Here is a 15,444-nt window from a genome sequence, read left to right on the forward strand (position 1 = left end):
GTGAGCCAAGTTGCCAGCCGGCCGTGCAGACTCCCACTGGGCACTGAGACCACTTGCGTCCCATTTCTCTCACTTCATCAGGAATAGGTATGTCCTAGTGGGCAGAGCTGCACTGGGAAGCCAAATCCTTTTTTCTTCTGGATGGACACCAAAGGCTCAGCCCTCCCTGAGCCCCGTCCCTGCACACCCACAGCTGGGATATGGGAGACATCATTAGTCATGCGACTGTCCCCTGGGGCGGTGCCAGTGAAACGATCTTGCTCCCTCCATACATCAATATTCTTGACACCCATCTTAAAACTTAGGTCATGCATATCCATCTACTCTTCGGAAGATGTCAGAACGGTACAAATATCCCTTCACTATTTTTAGGGCAGTATCAGAAGTATTTATCAGCTTTCTGGCACCTTATCCCATTTGTCATACTTGATGCTATCTACCGCTTGGCGAGGGAGGAGGATGAAGTCCTTTAGAAACACAGTGGCAGATGGGCGAAACTCCGTAAGCTAAGACCAGAGTGATGGTGACTTCTGGGGGTTGTTGTGCCTGTAGTCACAGTCAGGAAGTGCCTGTTGCAGTCCCCCAGCAGCAGGTGAAGCAGGGGCTGGGAGAGAGCAGCTTGTACTCCCCACGTCTGCCCACCCAGGGGGTAGCAGTGATGTGGAGGAGGTCTACTTGCAGCCATGGAACGGGGCTGAGCTATGCGGAAGGAAGACAGCTGATGTCTGGTGACTCCACCATCTGCTCTGCGTGCCATTGGCTCTCCCATGTACCTGGTGATACCGAAAGACCGTTTCCTCCAGCACACGCCCTTGGATATGCATCCTAGCGCAAGTGTGTACAAGGATGGGGCTCAGTCAAGGTATTATACATAATTCATACTATTCACACTAAGTGGTACGTGAGAGGTGTTGAGATTCTTGTTTTTCCATACACATGTTGCCAACAGAAAGCTCTTCCACCTCCTCTGTAGCACATACCTTGAGGCCCTGTATCAGGTGGCTTTTTAAGGTGCAGGTAGCATGTTCCTCTGCCTTGTGCTACAAAATCGGGCTGTTTTCCTAGCACTGTTGTTCTTTAGAAGCAATGCGTTCAGGTTGAAACTTTGCCCACATACCATCTGCTTCAGCCTTATCTTCTTTGATGAGAAAGCTAAATATATAATGTCCACTTGGCTTCCTCAGTGTTACATAAGGTTGTGGTTTTGTGTTAGATTTGCACTTTTGGAGCTCTCGAGCAGCTCTTACAACAAGCTTCTGCTCTTGCTTTCAAGTGAAAGATCAGTGACAAAAATCAATATTATCTTCATAGCTATAATGAATGTGCCCCACAGCCTTTTTTAGGATGACCACAAGCTTCCATTATATGTCTGAAGCCAATTTGCAAATACTGATTTGTATTGCAGATTATCTGTAGCCATTTCATACGAATTCTTAAGGTCTTGCAGCGCTGCCGTCTGTGCTCAGTGTGGTATCAAAGGTGCAGCTATAAATCAAAAGACCTGCACATAGACGCTATGGATAGCCAAGGTTGCCAAGTTAGGAAAATGAGGTGTTTCAGGTTTTTTTATGCTTCTAAAGGAGGATGATTCTCAGAAAGCTCCAGCTGACTGAAAGCACTGCTTTGGAGACACAGCAGACTCTGTTTACTCAAAGGGGGCAAAAAAAAGTGGAACCTTCACATGCAAATGTATGGCATTTGGAAATGTCATATAGCCACATCTACATAGAAATAAGCTGCTCTCCGAGTGCTGCTCTAGCAAGGCTGCTTTGATACAGAAATTGCATAGCAGCACATAAAGCAGAAACAGCAGGACACAACACTCGGTCAAATTCAGGGAGTTTAGTGCCTTAATCACCACTTAACTAAGTTAACTATTATTGCGGTGTTGCAGCGTGTTAGACCATAGCAGTTGTGAATAGCTGCCTTTTGGTTTTGCTGCTAGGAAGAAGCATGTGTTTGTACGTGCTGCATGGGGCTGTGCAACAAGGATGATGGTCTGGCTCCTGTGTCCCAGAAGATTGCACTGAACATAGAGATGTTTCCCATGTCAGCATCCCTCCTTCACTGCTCTCTGCCTTGTTCTGAAGATGTGATTTGGTCTTATAAAGAACCATCTTCTGCTGCTAACAGTCTGGGATGGTATTTCCATCTCTGTTTAATCTGGTATTAAAGAATAAATTGCAGCTCTCTGGTGCAGTTTTTCAGAGGGCAGGACATAGAGAGGTCCTTGATCTGGTTCTCACTGTCCATTTTTGAGCCCCTTCAGCGTTGGTACTAATGAGTAGCTCAAGGAGAGGTGGATGGGAGGGACAGTGAGCCATCAGCAAAGCCGTTGGGAGGAATTTCTCACAGAGGTGTGATAGCCGCTCCACTCGTGCTGGGCCATGTGTGATGGATACAGTGTTCATCACTGCACCTTCAGGCACGCAGCCTAATTGGAGGGAATCTCACAAATCTCTAAACTGACACCGAATTTTTTTCCACACAGAGCTACAGTAATAATAAGGTTAACTCATTCTCTAAGGGCTCTGTCATGAGCTGTCTAAGGAGATCATAAGTAAGGAGAAAAACTACAATTTTATTCCTTTATGTGACTGGTTTCTGAAGGGGGATGAAGCTGCTCCCGTGGGGCCAGCAGCATCTCCCTTAGGCAGGGGGATCAGAGTGAAGGGAACGTCAGCAGCGTGCCAAAAACAAAGACCAGCTGAGTTAGCACAAAGAGGAATTTAATCTATTCTAGGAACAGGGTTAACTCAGGTTTGCGCTTCCTTCTTTTGTGCCAGGATTGAACAGACTGTACAGGCCTCTACCCAGGGCTTTGATAAATCCACGGTACGGCCCTGCATGGTTAAATCACATCCATAGCAATGGTCGCTATGGCCTGGAGACCGGCCCCTGGTCTTAAAGAACATCTGTGCAGTTTATCCGCAAAGTGTTGAGAGATGACTTGGTGTCAGCTAACACAGAGACAACATGGGGAGCTGAAGACCTTCCCAGCCTACCAGACTGGGAAGCAGGCAGGTGCCATTCCCATGCAGCAGTGAACCAACCGCGCCATGAAGCTGCTGAAGGAAGAGGTCGGTGTGTCATCTCTTGATGTCCTCAGATCGAGTGAGGAGGTGCTTGTGCAGCATCTGCTTTAAACAGCAGTGACTGCTGCTTTTGCTGATGGCCTCCATAGGAGTTAAGTGGATGAAATGTGGTGGTGGGCAAGCAGAAGAGGTCAGACAAGGTGAGGCAACAGCCCGCTTTACCTCCCTGAATGAAATGGTCACCATAGGGAGGAGTTGTGTCTAATATGAGCACCTGACAGTGACAAAATGCTGGTTTGGAGCTACACGTAGCCCATTTTTTAGTTTAGGGTTTGGTTTAGTTTAGTTTAGGGGGTTTTAGTGGTCTTATATTGCTGGGCGTTCCTATCCGGATGTGTGAGCAATGGTTGCTGCTATTCAGGGGTTGTATTGCACCTTGTATTGAAGTAGCTACTTGGTAGCACCTGCTTGTGCGTGTAGGAGCCTCAGCTGGTCTCTAGGGTAAGGCACCGGGGCCCAGCCAGTGAGTACAGGTGGACTATGACCAGTGTAAAAATAGATGATGGTAAAAAAAAAGTGTCACATTTAGTTCTGAGTAGACAAATAGTCTTATTATGAGCAGGAAAGTCATTAACAAGTTGCGTAATTTCAAGCAGTCTTCTCAAATAAGGAGGATTTGTTCACAGATGTTGTAAATAAAAGTGCTTATTGACTTCAGAAGTTCAGAGATAGCTTTAGCATATATAGCATAGCCCACATATATATGCTGACAAGTTGAAAGTATTTTGTTCTCCATTTGAACTTCTGGAGATTATTAGTGTCTTAATTCATTGGTTTCTATTATTAATTATGGCAGCAGGCTGAATAATTATGATACATTGCTGCAAAAGACAGAGCACAGTATTTTTTTTTTCCAAGTGCGCTAGGACATCTTGCCATCATCTCAAACATAAAAAGCTCTAGATTATTCTTAAAAAGGAAAGTGGATGTTATCTTATTCCAGGGAACTCATTTGCATAGGGACATTTAAAATTAATAAATCACTGTGTGGAGCAAGGCTATTTTGTGCCTGAGAAAAGAAGTGAATGTAATTTAATCCACAAAATTCCATTTCTGTTTTTCCCTCTTGGTAATAGGGGGAGGGTGGTTTTTGTGCAGTTTGTGTAGAAAGTCTAGCTTGAAGTTCATACTTGGAGTGGCTGCAGGATGAATTTCAGCTGGGGCTGCAGCATAGTGGTGGCAAACGTATTCAGCTGACTTTTGGTGTCTCACTTCCCACTAGCTCTCAAGGAGAGAGGGCTGGTGAGCTCCCTCTTGAGCGGCAGCAAGCGCTTCCTTCTGAATTTCCACTCCAGTGCCCACCCAAACAGTGATTTCTCAGGCGAGTTGCTTGCACACATTTCCTTCATTGTAAAGAGACACTCTGTATTTGTAAGGTTAAGAGCAAGGTTTTAGAAGAAGGGAACATACTGTATCCAGATAATGAATAGGTTGGGTCTGAGCAGCTGTTAATGGTGAGGTACGGCTGTGCTGGTGGATGGCAGCGTGGCTACTGGCAGCTTTGTCAAGGGCAGGGTGTCTGGAGCTGTTGAGCAAAGACTCAGGAGAAATCTCTTTTCTATCATCAGAGCTGGGTCTGAAATCTGGGATTTATCATCACGGTTCTTCATCACAAGTAAGTAGGAAGCCTGCTTAAGGACTTCATCCTCATAAGTTGCTGTGGGACCTCAATTCCTCTTAGATACCATTAGAGAGGGGGGAAAGTACCAGTGATTTGTGGAATAAACTTCGCAATCAGAAATTGATTGAGAAGGAGGTATGTTTATTGTGATTTCAGCCATGCAGAGCTGGGTGCAGCGTGGGGTCCAGTGCCCCTAATGGTGCGTGCACCCCAAGCCACATTATTTAAGGCAGTGAATGCCTTATTTAAGGCAGTAAAACGTACATATTCAAAAGATTGCTCAACCGCCTAATACATATTCATCAGCCTGTCCCGCTCTTGATGTAAATTAGGTCTCCTCCCCTTTGCACATGCGCAGTCTTCTTACGTGTTACAGGTCATGCAACGTCATGCGTCGCATGTCTCATTATCTCGGACTTACGCCTCCCCTGGGAGGAGAAAGTAATATTCAACAGTCTATTAAGCAGGCGAAGTTCGGGGACGGCTAGTCATTACCTCTTGCATCCATTACTCAGGGCCGGTTAGTCAACATCTTCCCTCGTGGTCGCAGAGACAATTCTCCTCTCCTCTTTATCTTGTCCCAAACAATGAAGCGTCAAGTGATAAGACCCTCTGCCGAAGCCTTGCATTCTTCAAGTGATAAAGGGGGCTGCGTGAGCAAGGGCAGGACATAACACTTTGTTTCTTCTGTTTACGCAGAGTTTTGAGCAAGGACAGGAGAGGCAGTTTAAGCAATAGTGAAAAGCGAAGCTAGCTAATATTCAAAACCTATCTTAAATTTCAGAAAATATTTTCTACTTTCCCACCTCACCAGAAAACCTGCTAAAGCAATTCTGCACTTTCCAAGGGATTGAACCATTACCACCCCGTTCCTCCTGACTTTGCAGAGGGACCTTTGAACCATTCCTGCAAATGTTACTGGGCTGGGGAAGCTCCCTTTTATCCCAAAAGAGCACCAGTTGTTGACTCTGTGAGGACTGCAGATGAGTAACATAAACTGTCCCTACGCTCATCCACAGGATTCAGATTCCCACCCCTAGTCAATCACTGAAGCTCTTGCACAAAACACAGGGAATCCTCCGCCTTTGTTCCACAAGTTGATGCTCTCTGGACCTTTGTTTTGATTTCAAATAAAAATAGTGCACCAGGTCTCTACCCTGCAGGGCAGAAGAGCCTTGTTAAGTTTCCAGTGCTATGCTCTGCAAACTATCTTTGGGAGAGCTGCCAAGGAGGTAAAAGGGGTGGGGAGGACACGCTTCCAAAAGGGGTTAAGAAGGTTAAGGACATACATTTGACCCAAGAATCCCTTTACCCCCCCTCACAAATCCTCTGATAATGTGATGTGTAAGGAGTCACTACCTCAATATCAGCAAGAGCTTTCAGCTGCAAATTTGTCTGACCTCAGCGGTTTTAAAAGATTAAATTATTATGTAAGTCAATTCTCCTTAACCACTGTTTCCAATGAGATAGGTGTCAAAATAGCTTCTGCTGCACATCATTCACCATCTCATCCCTTATTTGATGAAATATATGTATATGTGTGATTTTTTCAGGACCTCCCTTGGTCCAGGGATGACTGTACACTAGGTACTAACACTGCACATGAGCCAATATTTTCTTATATGGACATAACCTATCAGTTATTATTCCCATAAGCTCCAACATTAAGCACTGCACAACAGTGAGAATGATGAAATGAGAGTTTAAAGGCTGTGGCCCGCTATTTCGCTTGCCTGAAATCACCTAGAAAGTCTCGCTGATTCAAACATAAAGAATGACAGAATTATCAGCCCTGCAGAACTGGTTGTTAAGTGCCTGGCAGTTAATTTTTGGACACAATAATCCTATTTTTGCCTAGATTTTTATCTAATGTCTCCAAAGTGGATGGCAGGAACTTATATCTGGAAAGAATTTTCTGGGCACTCCAAGCAGTACTTCACGTAATCCTCATGGAGGGCACTTACTGGATTTATTCATTTATCAGTGGTGCTACTCCATGTGTTCAGTTGTGTAACAGAAGCTCCACGCCAGCTCAGATGGGAGCTGGGGACCAGTGAGGGCTGCCCAGAGAAGAATCTGGCTGCGTGGTTGTGATCACTTGCAGAGTCAGGTCCTGCAACCAGACAGACTGTTTCAGCTTTTGAATTTCAGCCTTCACCTGAGGATCCTAATGGCACACATTCAGCTTCCAAAAACTGAAGGAAAGGCATATAGCTAAACTAGAAATAAAACAGAATACAAAATACATTTGAAACAATTTTTCCACTCCTTCTTAAGGGAGGACAGCAACAGCTATAGATACTACAAGATAGCTTTAAATAATTTATTTAACATTTCAGGAGATAATTCATCAGGAAGAGCAAGATCACTGAGTGGGTGGTCAGTCACACTGGAGAACTTTTGAGGATCCAGTTCACCCCGGTGAAATAGCTCATTGTCTCGGCATCTCCCTGCCATCCACAGAAGGTTGGAGAACAAGTGTTCAGCTGGGAGACTTTTGCAGTAAGCAAGATGATAAGCTGTTTCAGTCTACACAAAGTAGCAGCCGGCCTCAATGCATTTAAAAATAATCTGTTTTGACTAGTCTATCTTATATGATAGGCTATCACGTCATGTTCTGGCACTAACAAAAGATGGGAACAATATGAAATGTCATGTTAGGCTAAAGATGCAAAAAATTGCAGAAATGCAAAAGATGTTGGCTTCATCACAGTGGCATTTTCTGTCAGAAAAATGCTTCAAGACCAAGGTTTCTGAATACAGTTGATCTGGAGGGTGAGGGTGGTTTCTTTTTATACAACAAAAAGGAGAAGCATTTTGAGAAATGTGACGGGAATCACATTTGTCCAAAGGGAGGAGAGACTGACCCAGTCAGTCCAGTTTTTTCTTTAGACTTTACAGCTTCTGGCTCAAATTCCACAAAAAGGTACAAATCTGTCTTTTTGGGTACAAATAAAACTTTTACATATAGTTGCCAATAACAATGCAGCAAGTGTAATGTTTGAAAAGGAGCTCCTGAATTTGACATTACTGCAGCCTGACTGGTTTTGAATTGGGTCTGTGTCGTTGCTTTATGAACACTGATCTGCCATGCTTGGGGAACAGGGGGGTAACTTCGTATTTAAGCTTTGCTCTCTCTAGGCGGGTGTGGTAGAGGAGCTCCTTAGTTCAGCAGTACTGTAATCTGATTAGTGCAGATTGCCATCAGTGCTGAATTTATAAATAATCCAAAGCTATAATAAGGGAGGAAGTCTTTATTTCATTTATTTTTACTTTTTTGAACTTTGTACAGTTCTTCTTTGATTCATAATTTAAACAGGTTTTTTTATTCATATGCTCTCTTTTTAGAAGTGATTTCTAGTTCTTGTTTCATAGTGATGTAAACCCTGTGATGCGTTCTTGACAGTATCTCATCAATGGCTGGATTACTGAAAAGCATTCAGATCCTTCAGGAATGAAAGCAGACACTGTTAACATGAAGGAACTTTTAAAGCATATCTTGGTATTTCAGTCTCTATTTTGAATCTGAAAAGATGATTTGTGTAATGAGAAAAATAACCTGGTTTGAGGCAGGAGCATTATTTTGGATGAATTTGAAATGTGCTGGAAGACGAGGGGAACTTCTTTGCCTGAAGCCAGTGAGGCTCACATTGGGGCCTGTCTTTTGAATGACCAAAATGGCAGGTGCAACTAAATACAACAGTTTTCCCCCTCCCTGCCTTTATGTTCAATCCTGGACTCTTTTAGAGGAGTCATCGGTCAAAGTGGGAGACTGAAGACAATCTGAGCCTTGGTTTTGTGGTCTTTTCCAAGCCACATGACAAGTGTTCCCCTATGAACTGCTAGCAAAGCTTGAGCCATCTCATTTTTGATTCAGTAAAGCATTTTCCAGCATAACATTAGGCTTCGAGGTGTAATTACACGTTCTGCAGGATCCTAGGTTTATTTTAAAGCATGCTAGAGACCTTTTTAAAGAAAACACTGTTTCTACCCACATGATTACCAGAGGAGGAAAAATCATTCCTCTTTTTACAAGCCCTACAGCCCACACAGAGTGAGAGCATCTGCCAGTCTGGGAGAGGTCCTGGTCCCCCTTTCAAGTCCTAGCAGATTAGTCTGTCCTGGAAGTAGCAATTTCCCTCACCAGTTTGAAGCGTGCCTTTAAAAAAAAGAAACCAAATGGTGTCCTACTGTTTTAGCAACAGTGTCGGCTCATCTGAGGGAGGAGGGATTCTCACACTGGTTGGTGGTTGCACATGGGCATTGCAGAGATATCTTGGTACCTGAGAAAGATGGATCACAGATACACACATGAACACACACACACATGCGCAGAGCAGTCTCCTGTTCTTCAGAAAGGAAGCAAACTTCCCCTTGATAATGGAAGATTTGAAGGAAATGGTGTAATATTTTCCACAATTAAAAAATGCATATTAGTAAGGATCTCATATTTCACAGAATCACAGAATCATTTTGGTTGTAAGAGACATTTAAGATCATCGAGTCCAACTGTTCACCCTGCACTGCCAGGGTTCCCTCAGCATCACATCCACACATCTTTTAAACACTTCCGGGAGTGGAATTCTTGCTGCACTTTCCTGAACAGAAATATGTTTGCGTGTGGACCGTAGCAGAGGTTCATGGTGAATAGATGATCATGACACGGGTATGGAGTCCAAGTCCCAAGTGCATTGGGATTTATGTTTGTGCACTGGCCAAGTCCATTGATAGCTTACATGTCACACACATTTTTTCTGTTCTGGGAAGATTTCTGGGTGGAAAAAAAGGAACATACATGAAGTCCTGGTGTGATGATAACTCTCTGTGTATATATTTTACACACTGGTAGTCAGTGTCTCACCTAGACAGTGATAGGTAGCCAAAATGTTTAGCACCCGATCAGATGGACCTTCTGCTCCCACCACTTTCCAGTAGGAGAAATTCCTGGCCAAGGTCTCAAAGGAAGTTAAACCATGCCTATAACATGCTTCCTGTCAGCCCGTGCTCTCTCTGCTGTACCAGAGACTGCTGTCAGCGCCAAGCCCGCGAATCGTCACTGCACTGTGATGCGCTGCTTTGTCATTAACAGCCTTCCTGGCAGCCTCAGATATCCCAGTGTGAGAAGGGAACTGGGTGAGGCAGATGGGTTTGTGTTCAGCATAGGAGCATTTAAAAGGATGCAGTAATGGTCTGTATTGCAGAGGTCCCTAAAGTCCTAACAATGTCAGAGAAGTTAATGCTGTCTACAGGGATGTGGAGGTTGCCCTGTCATTCTCATTTGCTGAGAGGTTTTCCCTCGCCTATTTTAACATAAGGACAATATAACCAACTTCATTAGTGCGAGTCGTTACAGACTCTTAACACTCTCCTTGGACAGCAGCAACAGGAATGAAATTAAGTATGAACGTGTTGAGTACATACCTGTTTCAAAACTAAACAAAGCCTCTCTTTTTCTGGCTACATGGAGGGGAGGGTTTTCCAGGATCTGCAGTCTCGGTGACTACTGAACAGCTGCAGAAGTAGGCACAGAAAGTCAAACTAGTTTAAAGGTACCTGTGCTGTGGGGCGGGGAGGAGGCTGGGGGCTCTGAGCCACGGGCGTGCAGCCCTGATGATTAACTTCAGCTCTCAATTCTTCCTTCTCTACTTCAGCCATAAAATTATCTTTCTGCATATCTTGTGTTGAATGAACAAATATGTTGTCGTGGTATATTACTTGCAAATGTCCACAGTCTTCTTCCTCGCCTTGCCTGGGTGTGAGGAGGCTGCCTGCAGAGGGTAGCAGAAATGACCAGGCATTCTTCATGTGCAATTCTGTAATCAGAATTTAAATAGTCAGGTTGTTTCTTCTGGTGTCTCATTTGCTGTAACTCAACAGGAATTAGATATGCCAAAGGATGACAGAAAACCTTGCAAAGCTTTGCACCTACGTTGGCCTACCTGTTTCAAGGTGCAAACTCTTGCTTTTGCTTCCCATAAACAACATTTTTCTCTTCTCACTCTTCTGATTTTCCTTTCTTTTACATGTCAGGTTCTTTTTATCATTTCACTTATCCCACACTGTCAGGTTAACGTTCCCTTCACCTGTGTTTACAGAGAATGCAAATAAGCTGGAAGAAAGTGCAAGAGGGATCTACATCCCCTGTCCAGAGCATTACAATGGCTTCTGCATGCATGGCAAGTGTGAGCACTCCACCAACATGCTGGAACCGTCTTGCAGGTAACCCTTCTCCTGCCAGTCAGGAAAAGCTACACACATGAAAATACTGACTTAGAAAAAACCTTAATCTAGATAAACTATGGAAAATAACGGTAACCACAGCCCTTTATGCTGCAAAACCCATTAGACTTAAATTATTCCACAAAGTCCCATTTTATGTGATAAAAGTATACTGAGTTATGCACCATGTTAATTTATTGTAAAAACATTCAGTAACCTTCACTTATATTTGATATATTTTAAAAAGCACTTCTCAAAGTGTTCTTTGCAGCTGCTGGGTAGCCTCCTCAGGGTAAGGGAGAGGAGTGCCACCACGGATACGTCCCCACTGTGGCAGGAGTAATGCTCGTGAGCCAGCAAGCCAGGGTGAAGCTGGCTTCTTAGTGCGGGAGGTGGCTTTGGAGGAGGTTAGGACAGGCAGGAGGACTAATAGTGACAGCACGTGTTTCTGCAGCGAATGCCTCCCTGCAGAGGTGGGGATGTAACTTAAGAAGTCCAACCAGAAACCTGGTGGGAAAGGAAAGGACTATTCTGCATGAAGCACTGTTTTCCTGGGACGTTGGACTGGGAGAGCAGTGATATGGACCAGACTTGCGGCTGCTGCTGCCATTGACCTGTATTTTTGCATGTTTTTGCTTGGGCTTTTTAGGGGAAACAGGGCAAGAGCTAGAATGGGGAAACCAGTGTTTGTTCCCCAAAATCACAGAGGGGAGATGTCAGGCTGCAGGATGGGAACTGGTGAGCAGCGCAGCAGGCAGGGTGGATGGTTGCAGCGTCAACAGAGGGTTTTTTTATAGCAGCCAGACAAAATGTAAATGATGTATCCACTTGCAGGAACATCTAATCACATTTCATATGGAGCTTGGATGATTGCTTATCACCTCCTTAGGGGTAATCTGCATAAGGAGACACAACTAGATGGCTTTTAACCCTCCCCCACCTTCTCAAAGCACGGGAGAAATCTAAAATATGTTGTGCAAGGAACTAAATGGGTTCTCATCACAACATGCAAGTAATTCCACTTGATGCTAGATAAGTCTCAGTCCCCAGAGCACCTCTTGGCACTACCGCAGTGTCGTTTGCTCTCACAGACCTTGGCAATGCTGAGGACCTGAAATCTTCCCTCTGAGAGGTCAAGGAGGCACCAGTACTCTCTCTGGAGGGCACCCATCCTGCAACAAAATATAAGCTTATGCTTAGGCCACTGGCTTTGTGGTTTTGTTTCAGATGTGATGCCGGCTATACTGGACAACACTGTGAAAAAAAGGACTACAGCGTTTTATACGTGGTTCCAGGTCCAGTCCGATTTCAGTATGTCTTAATAGCAGCTGTGATTGGAACCATCCAGATCGCTATCATCTGTGTTGTAGTCCTCTGTATTACAAGGTCAGTATCTCTGGTACTTTGCAATAAGAAAAGAAAATAATTTTCTTTTCCTACTTTGTGCACTGATTATAGAAATTTCTGCAGTGACGCTACTGATAACAAATTCACCGACAAACAAAAGATATCGTCTGGTCCAGCCAGTCAGTGCTGCTTCATTATTACGACTGAATTTTTACTTCCTTCTTAATCAAACTTAGGTAGCACTGGTGCTTACAGCAAATGAAGTTTCCTATTTTGTATTCAGATGCTTGGACAAATATTATTCATATAAATAAGGGGAATATAAATACAGCAGCTGGATCAACACTTAATAAAACTAATCATATCTCCATCTGGTTTCCTCAAGGGCCCATTCCCCTAGTCCTAATCAGGCAAAGCATACAAACTTTTAAGACTGTTTGCAATCCTGTTGATTAAATGATTTCATTAGGCTTGTAGGTATGTTCAAAGGTACCACGCATGTTTAAGGTCTTCACTAGATGGTGGCACACCAAACCATATATGATTTTTTTGTTCTTTAATGGGGAGGAAAGGGTTGTTTGAATGGAAACAACAGCTCCAGGGTAGTTCAGAACAAGAGGGGTAAATGCAATCCTTTCCCTCCTCCACATGCGGCTCTATTACCCCTCTGAACTGTGCTATCATCTCTGGGGGGGGCATGGGGTAAGTTCTGGACTTCAGACATCTTCAGGCTTCTCTCAGAAATCATGCAGGGAAATTAATTCAGCCAGCAACACTGACTAATTACTCCTTTCAAAATAAATTTATCTTTAAAATACAGAAAAAACAAAAGCCAGGTATCATACGTCTTACACCTCTGCAGAAAATAAAATCTTTAATATATTTCGGTCCTTATGTTGCACTGCCTGGCTGGAAGACAAGCGTAGCATTCATTCCTGGAAAAGACCAAAGGCATAAAACAAACCCATCTGAACAAAGACAGCTCCCTTTTTGGCCAAGCTGAGTCCATCAGCCCAACGGTAAATGCTGAACATTGTGGTGGTATTCACAGAAGTGATTCAAACAACCGAAAATGTGGTTAAAAAAAAAAAGAGGATGGTGTAGTAACTGATAATGGAACAAAAGCTCTGTATCGTTTTGTTGAGTGACTCTAGTTTTGTCACCTTGATGCAGTAACGCAGAGTACTTTAGATGGAGGCATGGAGACTGTGTGCACTGAGTGATCTGTGGGCACTGTAAGGCAAATTACCCATCACACTGCTTTCATACATAGATGGTACCTTTTCCCCGCACACTTTGTAACCAAGTTAATTTCTGATCTTTGACTTTTTTCTGTAATGCATGTAATTACTGCAGAGCATCCTCCATCCAAGCATAATACATTTGCAAAAGTGTACTCTTTAAGTGGCCTAAGAGAAATCCACATGACAAGAGAGCGTTGTGGCAGTGTATGCATAAGTAATTGAGGTCTTGGAGTCATCTGCTTTGGAGAACCTGCCTGTACTGGTTTGAACTCCACACCCTGAACTCTTTGAAAGTGCCAAAACCAGCCTACGAGGTTCCTGGGAGAAAGAAAAGAAACTTCACTCACTCAGAAGCCACTGCGGCCCGATTCTTTGCCACTCATTTCAATGCAGCTTCACCTGATGATTAATTTATCAAATGAGTTTGGTGTTCTGTGTCCAAACCCTGCATTTGAGCCCCGTAAGACTACTGTTGTAAATCTCTTTAGCTGCTGTTACTGGTGTTGCTCTTAAAACCATACCCATATGGTGGTGCAAATCTAGGGCGTGTGCTCCAGTGCTAGAAGGCTCTGAGTAGGTCCCGGGCACTTTTAAGACCATGGTTTCACAGACGCCTGAACCTGAATAAATGGTCTGTGCTGCGACAGGGACAGTCCTGCCCCTTTCCCTGGCTCCTGGACACTTGGTCCTGCCAACACCCTTGTGCCACCATTAGTACTTCAGTAGCCACACAACAAACCCAATCAGGGGAGGATTCAGCTAAAAACACAACCAACAAAACTGATGACTTATTTTCTAGTAGCTGATTCCTTAATGGCTACTCATCACTAGCGCCAGCAATGGGAATAAGCTGCTGGGGTGGAGGAGTAGGGGACCAAGAGGTTTGGAGGGAAGGAGGAGGAGCAGTGAAGCACAGTCCCTGCGCCCAAGGTAAATAATATAGGTATGGCTTAGTGTCATAATGATTCTCAGCAGTTTTCTTTACAGCTTTGCATTTTTAGTGCTTCCCTAATGTCTAGTCACAGCAGCTTATTTATGTGAAGAAATAACTTGATTAAAAATGAATGCATAATGTGTTTTACCTGCTATGAATCACATTGTGAGTAACTCAAGCTTGTGAGCAAGCTTCAATGGAGGGAGGGCAGGCAGCCCATGTGCCAGTACCTAGTTTACATTGATGTAACTGCTGTGTTCATAAATGATTGCATCTCCCACACAGAGCGCTACAAAGAACTTTTGATTAAAGACTTAAGGAGTAAGGAAAAGCTGTCACTCAATTTTAACACATGATTAAGTCTAAAAAGCTGGTTAAATGCCAACGCCCCTCTTAGAAAACCCAGATGCACTTCAGACGCAACCTACCTGTAAATGCAGTAGCATTGAGTTTAAGCAGTCGTGGTGTCAGAATGTGACCCTGGGGCCTTCCCAGGCTTCCACCAATTGGCAGCATAGTGTGGTATGCAATTAAAACATGGGCATTTTTGGTTAGAAGATGCATTTTTATCGTCTTAATTGGAATAATCTCTACATTTGATTTCTGGACTAAGTGATGTAGATACTATAGATACTGTCAGTGTCAGTCTGGGGAAAGCGCCTGTGAGATGCTCATCTCTGTTTCCAGCTGGTGCAGTTGGTATCCACCATTCTCCAGGAATGCATGCCCTGGGATTGCTGACCATCCTGGTCATTTCCCAGCCACCTGGTACCTCCGTGTTTCTTACAAAACCAGTCTGGTTGTGCCTGCTGAGGCTTCCCATGCCTGGTTCCCCAACCCTGCTTCACAGGGCTGAGTGCTGGGGCAAAGCAGGGCTGCACCTTCTGGTGTAAATCCTCATCCTTTGGGACTTGGGAGGAACCCCTGGTAGCTTAGTTATCCAGTGTGGCTGCCAGCCGCTGCAGCCGGATTTAGTGGTGGGGT

General features: G+C 44.1%; 1 protein-coding gene across 1 annotated transcript in view; it reads left to right on the top strand.

Annotated features, from left to right (window-relative positions):
- Positions 1 to 15,444, top strand: part of LOC104496503 (tomoregulin-2-like) — a gene marked incomplete at its 5' end in the record, with an annotated part of 58,073 nt that overhangs the window by 39,474 nt on the left and 3,155 nt on the right. The window contains 2 exons of the mRNA XM_010139632.1: positions 10,812 to 10,935; positions 12,163 to 12,321. Coding sequence (XP_010137934.1) covers positions 10,812 to 10,935; positions 12,163 to 12,321 — 283 coding nt within the window. The remainder of the gene's footprint in view (positions 1 to 10,811; positions 10,936 to 12,162; positions 12,322 to 15,444) is intronic.

Source organism: Buceros rhinoceros, unplaced genomic scaffold, assembly GCF_000710305.1.
Source record: "Buceros rhinoceros silvestris isolate BGI_N320 unplaced genomic scaffold, ASM71030v1 scaffold2827, whole genome shotgun sequence".
Taxonomy (NCBI): domain Eukaryota; kingdom Metazoa; phylum Chordata; class Aves; order Bucerotiformes; family Bucerotidae; genus Buceros; species Buceros rhinoceros.